At 36.9% G+C, this 13969-nt stretch overlaps 2 protein-coding genes across 6 annotated transcripts; both read left to right on the top strand.

Annotated features, from left to right (window-relative positions):
* The first annotated feature begins 789 nt into the window (after positions 1-789).
* Positions 790-4613, top strand: LOC148058134 (uncharacterized). 4 transcript variants are annotated; one of them, XR_015710146.1, is made up of 3 exons: positions 790-1476; positions 2598-3379; positions 3468-4613. XR_015710146.1 is itself a non-coding variant. In XM_087782613.1 (2 exons), the coding sequence occupies exons 1-2, from the start codon at positions 922-924 to the stop codon at positions 2772-2774; spliced, it is 732 nt and encodes a 243-aa protein (XP_087638739.1). In that variant the 5' UTR covers positions 790-921; the 3' UTR covers positions 2775-4613. The 4 variants fall into 4 exon arrangements, 2 of the variants coding, with proteins under 2 accessions (XP_087638739.1, XP_087638740.1); XR_015710147.1 differs by having other exon boundaries at positions 2598-4257; positions 4321-4613; XM_087782613.1 differs by having other exon boundaries at positions 2598-4613.
* Positions 4614-4959: 346 nt separating this feature from the next.
* On the top strand, positions 4960-13697 carry LOC148058133 (THAP domain-containing protein 1-like). Of its 2 annotated transcripts, none has more exons than XM_087782607.1 (3): positions 4960-5076; positions 12606-12798; positions 13060-13697. In XM_087782607.1, exons 1-3 carry the CDS (start codon positions 5006-5008, stop codon positions 13495-13497), a joined length of 702 nt encoding a protein of 233 aa, XP_087638733.1. In that variant the 5' UTR covers positions 4960-5005; the 3' UTR covers positions 13498-13697. The 2 variants fall into 2 exon arrangements, with proteins under 2 accessions (XP_087638733.1, XP_087638734.1); XM_087782608.1 differs by lacking the exon at positions 4960-5076 and adding an exon at positions 5223-5276.
* Positions 13698-13969: the final 272 nt, after the last annotated feature.

Raw genomic sequence — 13969 nt, 5'->3', positions numbered from 1 at the left:
GTAGGTCTCTTCTGATTCTGATTCATTCTTGTCCAAGATCTTGGAGAAGGTTGTGTCTGAGCAGCTGTTCCTGGATCAGAGCGACATCCATGAGAAGTTTCAGTCTGGCTTCTTAAACATCTACGGAGACAGTCTTACTGAAAGAAACTTACTAACTTTAATACTAACTTAAAAACTAACTTAAATACTAACTTAAATTCTAACTTTAATACTAACTTAAATACTAACTTAAATACTAACTTTAATACTAACTTAAATACTAACTTAAATTCTAACTTAAATACTAACTTTAATACTAACTTTAATACTAACTTTAACTTTAATACTAACTTTAATACTAACTTTAATACTAACTTTAACTTTAATACTAACTTAAATACTAACTTTAATACTAACTTAAATACTAACTTTAATACTAACTTTAACTTTAATACTAACTTAAATACTAACTTTAACTTTAATACTAACTTAAATACTAACTTAAATACTAACTTTAATACTAACTTTAACTTTAATACTAACTTTAACTTTAATACTAACTTTAATACTAACTTTAATACCAACTTTAATACTAACTTTAATACTAACTTTAATACTAACTAACTTGTATCAAAGTCAACTCAGTTTACGTTGTTAGAGAATAAACACTTATTTAAAAGCACGAGGTAAACAAAGGTTGAGACAAACTTTCTGAACGCTTTGAATCCACGAGGACGCGTCACGGGATGACGTCAGAGGCTCTCGGCCACCAGGGGCGCTGTGTTCCTGGAGCAGCTGCAGAAGAAGAAGCTCGTCACAACAATAACAGTCTCGCCGCCGCGGGGAGGAAACACGAGCTTAAAACCATCGCCAGCGACGGACGGCTGTGACGTCACGAGCCGCCACCGAGCCCCAGCAGAGGTGTGACGTCAGAGAGAGGTCATGGAGAGTTTGTACAAACGCAAGATGTTCGCGTCCATGAGGAAGACCAGGGTGGACGCGAAGAAGAGGGAGATCGGGCTCCCCGCCTCCATCCTGGACGACAGCGACGAGGGCTCCTTCTCCTCCTGCTCCTCCTCCTCCTCCTCCTCCTCCTCCTCCTCTCACTCCCGCACCTCCCTCGAGCAGGACAGCGAGGAGGAGGGAAGCGAACCCTCCACTGACGACAGTCGCTCCGTCACCCGCAGGAAGCGCTCGTTCCTGGGAGGAGAAGGCAGCTCCTCCTCCTCCTCCTCCTCCTCCGAGGAGCAGGAGCGCAGGAGATCACAGCCCAGGAGGAGCGTGGCTCCCAGGAAGAGGAGCAGACTCCAGCGCCAGGAGGACTCGGACTCGGAGAAGAGGAGCGAGGAGGAGGAGAAGAAGAAGAAGAGCGAGGAGGAGGAGAAGAGGAGCGAGGAGGAGGAGAAGAAGAGGAGGCGCCAGAGACACAACAAACTCCTGGCTCTGTCCCGCAGGATGAAGGCTCGAGTCCCCAGACGCAGGATCCGCTCCAACCAGGTACTCTGGAAGTACTTCAGGTGTAGAGTACACGGAGGTACATGTGCTGGTGCTACTATGGTCTGATACTTCTTTGTACTTCATGGAACATGTTTAGTTGAAAACTTCAAGTGTACACAGAAGTGTGTACTATCCAGTACACACTTCTGTGTACTCAGTAAATACTTCTGTGTAACTAAATACTCGCAGAGGAAAAGTGTTTGAGAGAAAATGTTCAATACTGTACTTTTGTAATATCAGTTCTAACGAAGAGAAAATACTTCCAGTTTTTCACTTTAAGTTTTACTCAAATCTTTTCTCTCAGAAGTTACAGAAGAATTTTTCTCAGTTTTTATTCAGAAAAACACAAACGAAAAGTTTCTGAGACTTTGGTCGTAAAACAAACTAAATACAAGAAGACAGTAGAACACAGTATACAAGTATCAGTTTATTACCATAACCTGACAAAATGATGAAGATGATGATGAAGATGATGATGAAGATGATGAAGATGATGAAGATAAAGATGATGATGATGATGAAGATGATGAAGATAAAGATGATGAAGATGAAGATAAAAAAGATGAAGATGATGATGATGATGATGATGATAAAGATGAAGATGATGATGATGATGAAGACGATGATGAAGATGATGATGATGATGAAGATAAAGATGATGATGAAGATGATGAAGATAAAGATGATGATGATGATGAAGATGATGAAGATAAAGATGATGATGATGATGAAGATGATAAAGATGAAGATGATGATGATGATGATGAAGATGATGAAGATAAAGATGATGATGATGATGATGAAGATGATGAAGATGATGATGATGAAGATGATGATGATGAAGATGATGATGATGATGATGAAGATAAAGATGATGATGAAGATGATGAAGATAAAGATGATGATGATGATGAAGATGATAAAGATGAAGATGATGATGATGATGATGAAGATGATGAAGATAAAGATGATGATGATGATGATAAAGATGATGATGAAGATGATAAAGATGAAGATGATGATGATGATGATGAAGATAAAGATGATGATGATGATGAAGATGATAAAGATGATGATGAAGATGATGAAGATGAAGATGATGATGAAGATGTTTTCTTCAGGACACTGCAGATGATGACGAGTCGAAGGACGACGGAGGAGACGATGCAGGAAAGAACGGCAGCAAGAAGGAGGAGGACGGAGGAGAGGAAGAGGAGGACGGAGGAGAGGAAGAGGAGGACGGAGGAGAGGAGGACGGAGGAGAGGAAGAGGAGGAGAGCGAGGAGGAGAAGGAATAAGACGTGAAAGACGTTTGTACAGTTTGTATAGTTTTATGTTGACATGACGTCATGTTTCAAACCTTTATTCACAAATGTTCATGAAACTTTATCGACATTTATCAACGAACGATCACAAGCTTTGATTCCTTTGAAAACATTTGAAAACATGTGGATCTCATGATGGTCACATGATGGTCACATGATGGTCACATGATGGTCACTTGATGGTCACATGATGGTCACATGATGGTCACTTGATGGTCACATGATGGTCACATGATGGTCACTTGATGGTCACGTGATGGTCACATGATGGTCACATGATGGTCACATGATGGTCACGTGATGGTCACGTGATCGTCACGTGATCGTCACGTGATCGTCACATGATGGTCACATGATGGTCACATGATGGTCACGTGATCGTCACGTGATCGTCACGTGATCGTCACATGATCGTCACATGATCGTCACATGATGGTCACGTGATCGTCACATGATCGTCACGTGATCGTCACGTGATCGTCACATGATCGTCACATGATCGTCACATGATGGTCACGTGATCGTCACATGATCGTCACATGATCGTCACATGATGGTCACGTGATCGTCACGTGATCGTCACATGATCGTCACATGATCGTCACATGATGGTCACGTGATGGTCACATGATCGTCACATGATCGTCACATGATGGTCACGTGAAGGTCACGTGATGGTCACGTGATGGTCACGTGATGGTCACGTGATGGTCACGTGATGGTCACGTGATCGTCACATGATCGTCACATGATCGTCACATGATCGTCACGTGATGGTCACGTGATCGTCACGTGATCGTCACATGATCGTCACATGATCGTCACGTGATGGTCACGTGATGGTCACGTGATGGTCACGTGATCGTCACATGATCGTCACATGATCGTCACATGATGGTCACGTGATCGTCACGTGATCGTCACGTGATCGTCACATGATCGTCACATGATCGTCACATGTGCTCGCTTGCTTCAGTCTGGTTGTTACACAATGACTTTAAAAACAATAAACTGAAATAAATCATTTATTTTTTTAATCCATTTATTCAAAAAATGATATGATTTAAAAAACACTTCAATAAACATTTAAAATGTTCAACGACATTTTTCAACTTTTCTTTCAAAGCCTTCATCATATCTGGATCGATTCCTTGAGTCTGAACTGAAGAATCATTGAAATGTTGATCAATAATTTGTTGTTTTTAATCTTGTCTGCAAAGAAAAACCTGATCAATAATGTTTTTAACAACTTTTTATTCTTTTATTTTTACCTCAAACTGATGTTTCAAGTTCTTCGAGTGTGTCGTGATCATGTGATCAAACTGTCAGGTCATGTGATCAAACTGTCAGGTCATGTGATCAAACTGTCAGGTCATGTGATCAAACTGTCAGGTCATGTGATCAAACTGTTGTGATCATGTGATCAAACTGTCAGGTCATGTGATCAAACTGTCAGGTCATGTGATCAAACTGTCAGGTCATGTGATCAAACTGTTGTGATCATGTGATCAAACTTCAGGTCATGTGATCAAACTGTTGTGATCATGTGATCAAACTTCAGGTCATGTGATCAAAGTGTCACATGACTGTTAACTTCAGAAATACTGATTGATCTTCATTGTTCGTTGAATGTAAATATTTGAACCAAAAACCTTAATTCAAGAAAAAGCATCAATTCTTGTGAAATCATTGATTCTTTTCTTCTCGTGTTTTAAATCAAAATCACGACAGAAGTTTCTCTTGATGATGTTTGATTGGTTTGTTTTTCTTCGACCTTCATGCAGTTTTGACGACAATAAAGGTTCAGTTTCACGACGTTTGTCCTTTATTTCTATTTCAATCGTTATGTTCCTGAGAAGACTTTTGTATCCTTTCTTTGTTTGAATGTTTTTACAACAGATGATCATTGTGTACACAATTATATAGTAGTTATTAGTATTGTTATTATTATTATAACTATTATTATTATTATTATAACTATTATTATTATTATTATAACTATTATTATTTTATTATTATTATAACTATTATTATTATTATTATTATAATTCGCATCGTTACTCGGTGTGAGGAGCCAATCATCGCGCAGGATGGCGGTCATGTGACTCTGCTCAGTGACGCGGGCTCCGCCATGTTTGTTAGTGGCAGTGAAGCTGCTCCCGAGCGTGACGTGGATCGAGCTCCGTGGGTCGAGGCGTGACATCATGGTTCAGACGTGCTCGGCCTACGGTTGTAAGAACCGGTATCACAAAGATAAAGACGTCTCGTTCCACAAGTAAGTCGATCACGTGTGTCCGGCGTCCACTTCCGATGACGTAGTGGTCGCTGTCACCAGAGTCGCTTCACAAAACACATGTTGTTCATGTTTGGCACGAGCGTCGCAGATTTAGTGACGTCACGACCTTCACACTTGACGCACACGCACGCGGGAGTTTCACGATGTGTTCGTTGAAACATGTGCGTGTGTTTGTGCGCGTGAGTTTGTTTACAAGTAAATAAACGTCTACAGTTGATTTAACAACATCTGACGTCATAGTAAGAATATTTGAAAGTCATAATGTTACTCGTTATTTCAGTCTTTACTTCAATAGAAACATACTTTGTATGTACTTTTTTGTACTAAGACATGATGGTAGTTATAATAATGATCTCATGTACTTGTGTGTACTAAGACATGATGGTAGTTAAAATAATTATCTCATGTACTTGTGTGTACTAATACATGATGGTAGTTAAAATAATTATCTCATGTACTTGTGTGTACTAATACATGATGGTAGTTAAAATAATGATCTCATGTACTTGTGTGTACTAATACATGATGGTAGTTAAAATAATTATCTCATGTACTTGTGTGTACTAATACATGATGGTAGTTAAAATAATTATCTCATGTACTTGTGTGTACTAATACATGATGGTAGTTAAAGTATTCCTGTCTTGTACTAATACATGATGGTAGTTAAAATAATTATCTCATGTACTTGTGTGTACTAATACATGATGGTAGTTAAAATAATTATCTCATGTACTTGTGTGTACTAATACATGATGGTAGTTAAAATAATTATCTCATGTACTTGTGTGTACTAATACATGATGGTAGTTAAAATAATTATCTCATGTACTTGTGTGTACTAATACATGATGGTAGTTAAAATAATTATCTCATGTACTTGTGTGTACTAATACATGATGGTAGTTAAAGTATTCCTGTCTTGTACTAATACATGATGGTAGTTAAAATAATTATCTCATGTACTTGTGTGTACTAATACATGATGGTAGTTAAAGTATTCCTGTCTTGTACTAATACATGATGTTAAAGTATTCCTGTCGTGTACTAATACATGATGTTAAAGTATTCCTGTCTTGTACTAATACATGATGTTAAAGTATTCCTGTCGTGTACTAATACATGATGTTAAAGTATTCCTGTCGTGTACTAATACATGATGTTAAAGTATTCCTCTCGTGTACTAATACATGATGTTAAAGTATTCCTCTGGTGTATCAATACATGATGTTAAAGTATTCCTCTTGTGTACTAATACATGATGTTAAAGTATTCCTGTCGTGTACTAATACATGATGTTAAAGTATTCCTGTTGTGTACTAATACATAATGTTAAAGTATTCCTCTGGTGTACTAATACATGATGTTAAAGTATTCCTGTCGTGTACTAATACATGATGTTAAAGTATTCCTCTTGTGTACTAATACGTGATGTTAAAGTATTCCTCTCGTGTACTAATACATGATGTTAAAGTATTCCAGTCGTGTACTAATACATGATGTTAAAGTATTCCTGTCGTGTACTAATACATGATGTTAAAGTATTCCTGTCGTGTACTAATACATGATGTTAAAGTATTCCTCTCGTGTACTAATACATGATGTTAAAGTATTCCTCTTGTGTACTAATACATGATGTTAAAGTATTCCTCTCATGTACTAATACATGATGTTAAAGTATTCCTGTCGTGTACTAATACATGATGTTAAAGTATTCCTGTCGTGTACTAATACATGATGTTAAAGTATTCCTCTCGTGTACTAATACATGATGTTAAAGTATTCCTCTGGTGTACTAATACATGATGTTAAAGTATTCGTCTCGTGTACTAATACATGATGTTAAAGTATTCCTGTCGTGTACTAATACATGATGCTAAAGTATTCCTCTCGTGTACTAATACATGATGTTAAAGTATTCCAGTCGTGTACTAATACATGATGTTAAAGTATTCCTGTCGTGTACTAATACATGATGTTAAAGTATTCCTGTCGTGTACTAATACATGATGTTAAAATATTCCTCTCGTGTACTAATACATGATGTTAAAGTATTCCTGTCGTGTACTAATACATGATGTTAAAATATTCCTCTCGTTTATTAATACATGATGTTAAAGTATTCCTCTCGTGTACTAATACATGATGTTAAAGTATTCCTCTCGTGTACTAATACATGATGTTAAAGTATTCCTGTCGTGTACTAATACATGATGTTAAAGTATTCCTGTCGTGTACTAATACATGATGTTAAAATATTCCTCTCGTGTACTAATACATGATGTTAAAGTATTCCAGTCGTGTACTAATACATGATGTTAAAGTATTCCTGTCGTGTACTAATACATGATGTTAAAGTATTCCTCTCGTTTATTAATACATGATGTTAAAGTATTCCTCTCGTGTACTAATACATGATGTTAAAGTATTCCTGTCGTGTACTAATACATGATGTTAAAGTATTCCTGTCGTGTACTAATACATGATGTTAAAGTATTCCTCTCGTGTACTAATACATGATGTTAAAGTATTCCTCTGGTGTGATAATACATGATGTTAAAGTATTCCTCTCGTGTACTAATACATGATGTTAAAGTATTCCTCTTGTGTACTAATACATGATGTTAAAGTATTCCTGTCGTGTACTAATACATGATGTTAAAGTATTCCTGTCGTGTACTAATACATGATGTTAAAGTATTCCTGTCGTGTACTAATACATGATGTTAAAGTATTCCTCTCGTGTACTAATACATGATGTTAAAGTATTCCTCTGGTGTACTGATACATGATGTTAAAGTATTCCTCTCGTGTACTAATACATGATGTTAAAGTATTCCTGTCGTGTACTAATACATGATGTTAAAGTATTCCTGTCGTGTACTCATACATGATGTTAAAGTATTCCTCTCGTGTACTAATACATGATGTTAAAGTATTCCAGTCGTGTACTAATACATGATCTTAAAGTATTCCTGTCGTGTACTAATACATGATGTTAAAGTATTCCTCTCGTTTATTAATACATGATGTTAAAGTACTCCTCTCGTGTACTAATACATGATGTTAAAGTATTCCTCTCATGTATTAATACATGATGTTAAAGTATTCCTCTCGTGTACTAATACATGATGTTAAAGTATTCCTCTTGTGTACTAATACATGATGTTAAAGTATTCCTGTCGTGTACTAATACATGATGTTAAAGTATTCCTGTCGTGTACTAATACATGATGTTAAAGTATTCCTCTCGTGTACTAATACATGATGTTAAAGTATTCCTCTTGTGTACTAATACATGATGTTAAAGTATTCCTCTCATGTACTAATACATGATGTTAAAGTATTCCTGTCGTGTACTAATACATGATGTTAAAGTATTCCTGTCGTGTACTAATACATGATGTTAAAGTATTCCTCTCGTGTACTAATACATGATGTTAAAGTATTCCTCTGGTGTACTAATACATGATGTTAAAGTATTCCTCTCGTGTACTAATACATGATGTTAAAGTATTCCTGTCGTGTACTAATACATGATGTTAAAGTAATCCTGTCGTGTACTAATACATGATGTTAAAGTATTCCTGTCGTGTACTAATACATGATGTTAAAGTATTCCAGTCGTGTACTAATACATGATGTTAAAGTATTCCTGTCGTGTACTAATACATGATGTTAAAGTATTCCTCTCGTTTATTAATACATGATGTTAAAGTATTCCTCTCGTGTACTAATACATGATGTTAAAGTATTCCTCTCGTGTACTAATACATGATGTTAAAGTATTCCTGTCGTGTACTAATACATGATGTTAAAGTATTCCTGTCGTGTACTAATACATGATGTTAAAATATTCCTCTGGTGTACTAATACATGATGTTAAAGTATTCCTCTGGTGTACTAATACATGATGTTAAAGTATTCCTCTGGTGTACTAATACATGATGTTAAAGTATTCCTCTCATGTACTAATACATGATGTTAAAGTATTCCTCTGGTGTACTAATACATGATGTTAAAGTATTCCTCTTGTGTACTAATACATGATGTTAAAGTATTCCAGTCGTGTACTAATACATGATGTTAAAGTATTCCTGTCGTGTACTAATACATGATGTTAAAGTATTCCTGTCGTGTACTAATACATGATGTTAAAGTATTCCTCTCGTGTACTAATACATGATGTTAAAGTATTCCTCTCGTGTACTAATACATGATGTTAAAGTATTCCTCTTGTGTACTAATACATGATGTTAAAGTATTCCAGTCGTGTACTAATACATGATGTTAAAGTATTCCTGTCGTGTACTAATACATGATGTTAAAGTATTCCTGTCGTGTACTAATACATGATGTTGAAGTATTCCTCTCGTGTACTAATACATGATGTTAAAGTATTCCTCTGGTGTACTAATACATGATGTTAAAGTATTCCTCTCGTGTACTAATACATGATGTTAAAGTATTCCTGTCGTGTACTAATACATGATGTTAAAGTATTCCTGTCGTGTACTCATACATGATGTTAAAGTATTCCTCTCGTGTACTAATACATGATGTTAAAGTATTCCAGTCGTGTACTAATACATGATCTTAAAGTATTCCTGTCGTGTACTAATACATGATGTTAAAGTATTCCTCTCGTTTATTAATACATGATGTTAAAGTACTCCTCTCGTGTACTAATACATGATGTTAAAGTATTCCTCTCGTGTACTAATACACAATGTTAAAGTATTCCTCTCGTGTATTAATACATGATGTTAAAGTATTCCTCTCGTGTACTAATACATGATGTTAAAGTATTCCTCTCGTGTACTAATACATGATGTTAAAGTATTCAAGTCGTGTACTAATACATGATGTTAAAGTATTCCTGTCGTGTACTAATACATGATGTTAAAGTATTCCTGTCATGTACTAATACATGATGTTAAAGTATTCCTCTCGTGTACTAATACATGATGTTAAAGTATTCCTGTCGTGTACTAATACATGATGTTAAAGTATTCCTGTCGTGTACTAATACATGATGTTAAAGTATTCCTCTCGTGTACTAATACATGATGTTAAAGTATTCCTGTCGTGTACTAATACATGATGTTAAAGTATTCCTCTCGTGTACTAATATATGATGTTAAAGTATTCCTCTCGTGTACTAATACATGATGTTAAAGTATTCCTCTCGTGTACTAATACACAATGTTAAAGTATTCCTCTCGTGTATTAATACATGATGTTAAAGTATTCCTCTCGTGTACTAATACATGATGTTAAAGTATTCCTCTCGTGTACTAATACATGATGTTAAAGTATTCCTCTCGTGTATTAATACATGATGTTAAAGTATTCCTCTCGTGTACTAATACTCTGGTGTACTAATACTCTGGTGTACTAATACTTTGGTGTACTAATACTCTGGTGTACTAATACTCTGTGTATTAATACATGATGTTAAAGTATTCCTCTCGTGTACTAATACTCTGGTGTACTAATACTCTGGTGTACTAATACTTTGGTGTACTAATACTCTGGTGTACTAATACTCTGTGTACTAATACTCTGGTGTACTAATACTCTGGTGTACTAATACTCTGGTGTACTATTACTCTGGTGTACTAATACTCTGTTGTACTAATACTGTGGTGTACTAATACTCTGGTGTACTAATACTCTGTGTACTAATACTCTGTTGTACTAATACTCTGGTGTACTAATACTCTGTTGTACTAATACATGATGTTAAAGTATTCCTCTCGTTTATTAATACATGATGTTAAAGTACTCCTCTCGTGTACTAATACATGATGTTAAAGTATTCCTCTCGTGTATTAATACATGATGTTAAAGTATTCCTCTCGTGTACTAATACATGATGTTAAAGTATTCCTGTCGTGTACTAATACATGATGTTAAAGTATTCCTCTCGTGTACTAATACATGATGTTAAAGTATTCAAGTCGTGTACTAATACATGATGTTAAAGTATTCCTGTCGTGTACTAATACATGATGTTAAAGTATTCCTGTCATGTACTAATACATGATGTTAAAGTATTCCTCTCGTGTACTAATACATGATGTTAAAGTATTCCTGTCGTGTACTAATACATGATGTTAAAGTATTCCTGTCGTGTACTAATACATGATGTTAAAGTATTCCTCTCGTGTACTAATACATGATGTTAAAGTATTCCTGTCGTGTACTAATACATGATGTTAAAGTATTCCTCTCGTGTACTAATATATGATGTTAAAGTATTCCTCTCGTGTACTAATACATGATGTTAAAGTCATGTTAAAGTAATACTCTGGTGTGTAAAGTAATACTCTGGTGTACTAATACTCTGTTGTACTAATACTCTGGTGTACTAATACTCTGGTGTACAAATACTCTGGTGTACTAATACTCTGTTGTACTAATACTGTGGTGTACTAATACTCTGGTGTACTAATACTCTGGTGTACTAATACTCTGGTGTACAAATACTCTGGTGTACTAATACTCTGTTGTACTAATACTGTGGTGTACTAATACTCTGGTGTACTAATACTCTGGTGTACTAATACTCTGGTGTACTAATACTGTGGTGTACTAATACTCTGGTGTACTAATACTCTGTGTACTAATACTCTGTTGTACTAATACTGTGGTGTACTAATACTCTGGTGTACTAATACTCTGGTGTACTAATACTCTGTTGTACTAATACTGTGGTGTACTAATACTCTGGTGTACTAATACTCTGGTGTACTAATACTGTGGTGTACTAATACTCTGGTGTACTAATACTGTGGTGTACTAATACTCTGGTGTACTAATACTCTGGTGTACTAATACTCTGGTGTACTAATACTCTGTGTACTAATACTCTGTTGTACTAATACTGTGGTGTACTAATACTCTGGTGTACTAATACTCTGGTGTACTAATACTCTGTTGTACTAATACTGTGGTGTACTAATACTATGGTGTACTAATACTGGTGTACTAATACTGTGGTGTACTAATACTCTGGTGTACTAATACTGTGGTGTACTAATACTCTGGTGTACTAATACTCTGGTGTACTAATACTCTGGTGTACTAATACTCTGGTGTACTAATACTCTGGTGTACTAATACTGTGGTGTACTAATACTCTGGTGTACTAATACTCTGGTGTACTAATACTCTGGTGTACTAATACTCTGTGTACTAATACTCTGGTGTACTAATACTCTGGTGTACTAATACTGTGGTGTACTAATACTCTGGTGTACTAATACTCTGGTGTACAAATACTCTGGTGTACTAATACTCTGGTGTACTAATACTGTGGTGTACTAATACTCTGGTGTACTAATACTCTGGTGTACTAATACTGTGGTGTACTAATACTCTGGTGTACTAATACTCTGGTGTACAAATACTCTGGTGTACTAATACTCTGGTGTACTAATACTGTGGTGTACTAATACTCTGGTGTACTAATACTCTGGTGTACTAATACTCTGGTGTACTAGGTTCCCTCTGGCGCGGCCGGACGTCTGCAGTCTCTGGGTCTCTGCCATGAGGAAGACAAACTTCAAACCGACCAAATACAGCAACATTTGTTCTCAACACTTCACTCAAGAGAGTTTCAAGCGCGAGTGTAATAACCGAGTGTTGAAGGAGAACGCAGTACCATCGCTTTTCACCTTCAACCTCAGCATCAAGGTAGTATTTATATATATATATGTTAGTAGTATTTATATATATAACTGTTAGAAGTACTTAGTTTGATCTGGTGACTCTATTGTAGCAACATTTCTATTTTTTAAACCACATTGAATCTAGAAAATGTTTATTTTAATGATGGGAATAAAAATGTAATAAATAAAAATAAAACAAACCTGTTAAAATAATGTTTATCTATAAATACAAACAATAATCAATAAAACTCAAGGATGTTCTTCACCAACATCTGAACCTCAACAGTCCGAGTCTCTGGATCCGTTCCTGCACTTCCCTCTCTCCCTCCCGCTGCCCTCCGACCCGGTGCTGGACGAGTCGGACCCGGTGCTGGACGAGTCGGACCCGGTGCTGGACGAGTCGGACCCGGTGCTGGACGAGTCGGACCCGGTGCTGGACGAGTCGGACCCGGTGCTGGACGAGTCGGACCCGGTGCTGGACGAGTCGGACCCGGTGCTGGACGTGCGCAGCTGCGACCACAACTACACGGCCGAGGACTCGGCGCAGCAGAGGAAGCAGCTGGAGCACCTGGAGGAGCAGGTGCAGCAGCTGAAGAAGAAGCTCAAGTCCTCGCAGCAGAAGGTCCGGCGTCAGGCGCGACTCATCCAGAGGCTGAAGGCCAGTCAAGGCGTGACGGACGCGCCGGGATACGTGGTCCTGCGAGCGTCCCAGGCTGACCTTTGACCTCAGGGTGTTCATCGAACTGCTGTTCACACGAGTGAACGAGACAATGAACGTTTGTTGTTTTGACGGAGAAATGAATCGACGACAATGTTTGTGTTGAAGGTCGAGTTTGTTGTCAATGCAGATGATACGACCTTGAAGGATCTGACCTTCGTTCGACCTCAAGATTCACCTGTCGAGAGTAGAACTTAAAGAAAAAAAACCTGGAAGTTTCTCTTTGTGTTTATTGAAGGTCAACATCAAATACAAGTTTGATTAAATTCAACTCACCTGAACTCACTCGTACACACCTGAACTCACTCGTACACACCTGAACTCACTCGTACACACCTGAACTCACTCGTACACACCTGTACTCACTCGTACACATCTGAACTCACTCGTACACACCTGAACACACTCGTACACACCTGTACTCACTCGTACACACCTGTACTCACTCGTACACACCTGAACTCACTCGTACACACCT

The sequence above is a fragment of the Callionymus lyra genome, unplaced genomic scaffold (assembly GCF_982586985.1).
Source record: "Callionymus lyra unplaced genomic scaffold, fCalLyr1.hap1.1 HAP1_SCAFFOLD_162, whole genome shotgun sequence".
NCBI lineage: Eukaryota > Metazoa > Chordata > Actinopteri > Syngnathiformes > Callionymidae > Callionymus > Callionymus lyra.
The sequence above is the reverse complement of the archived record's forward strand: the minus strand, read 5'-3'. Positions and strand labels throughout refer to the sequence as shown.

What these genes read in the sequence shown, in the direction of transcription:
- LOC148058134 (XM_087782613.1), top strand. Translation starts at nt 922, where the DNA reads ATGGAGAGTTTGTACAAACGCAAGATGTTCGCGTCCATGAGGAAGACC. An exon ending in GCAGGATCCGCTCCAACCAG is followed by an intron (nt 1,477 to 2,597) that starts GTACTCTGGAAG and finishes TGTTTTCTTCAG; the next exon opens with GACACTGCAGATGATGACGA.
- LOC148058133 (XM_087782607.1), top strand. Translation starts at nt 5,006, where the DNA reads ATGGTTCAGACGTGCTCGGCCTACGGTTGTAAGAACCGGTATCACAAA. An exon ending in AAAGACGTCTCGTTCCACAA is followed by an intron (nt 5,077 to 12,605) that starts GTAAGTCGATCA and finishes CTGGTGTACTAG; the next exon opens with GTTCCCTCTGGCGCGGCCGG. An exon ending in CCTTCAACCTCAGCATCAAG is followed by an intron (nt 12,799 to 13,059) that starts GTAGTATTTATA and finishes GAACCTCAACAG; the next exon opens with TCCGAGTCTCTGGATCCGTT.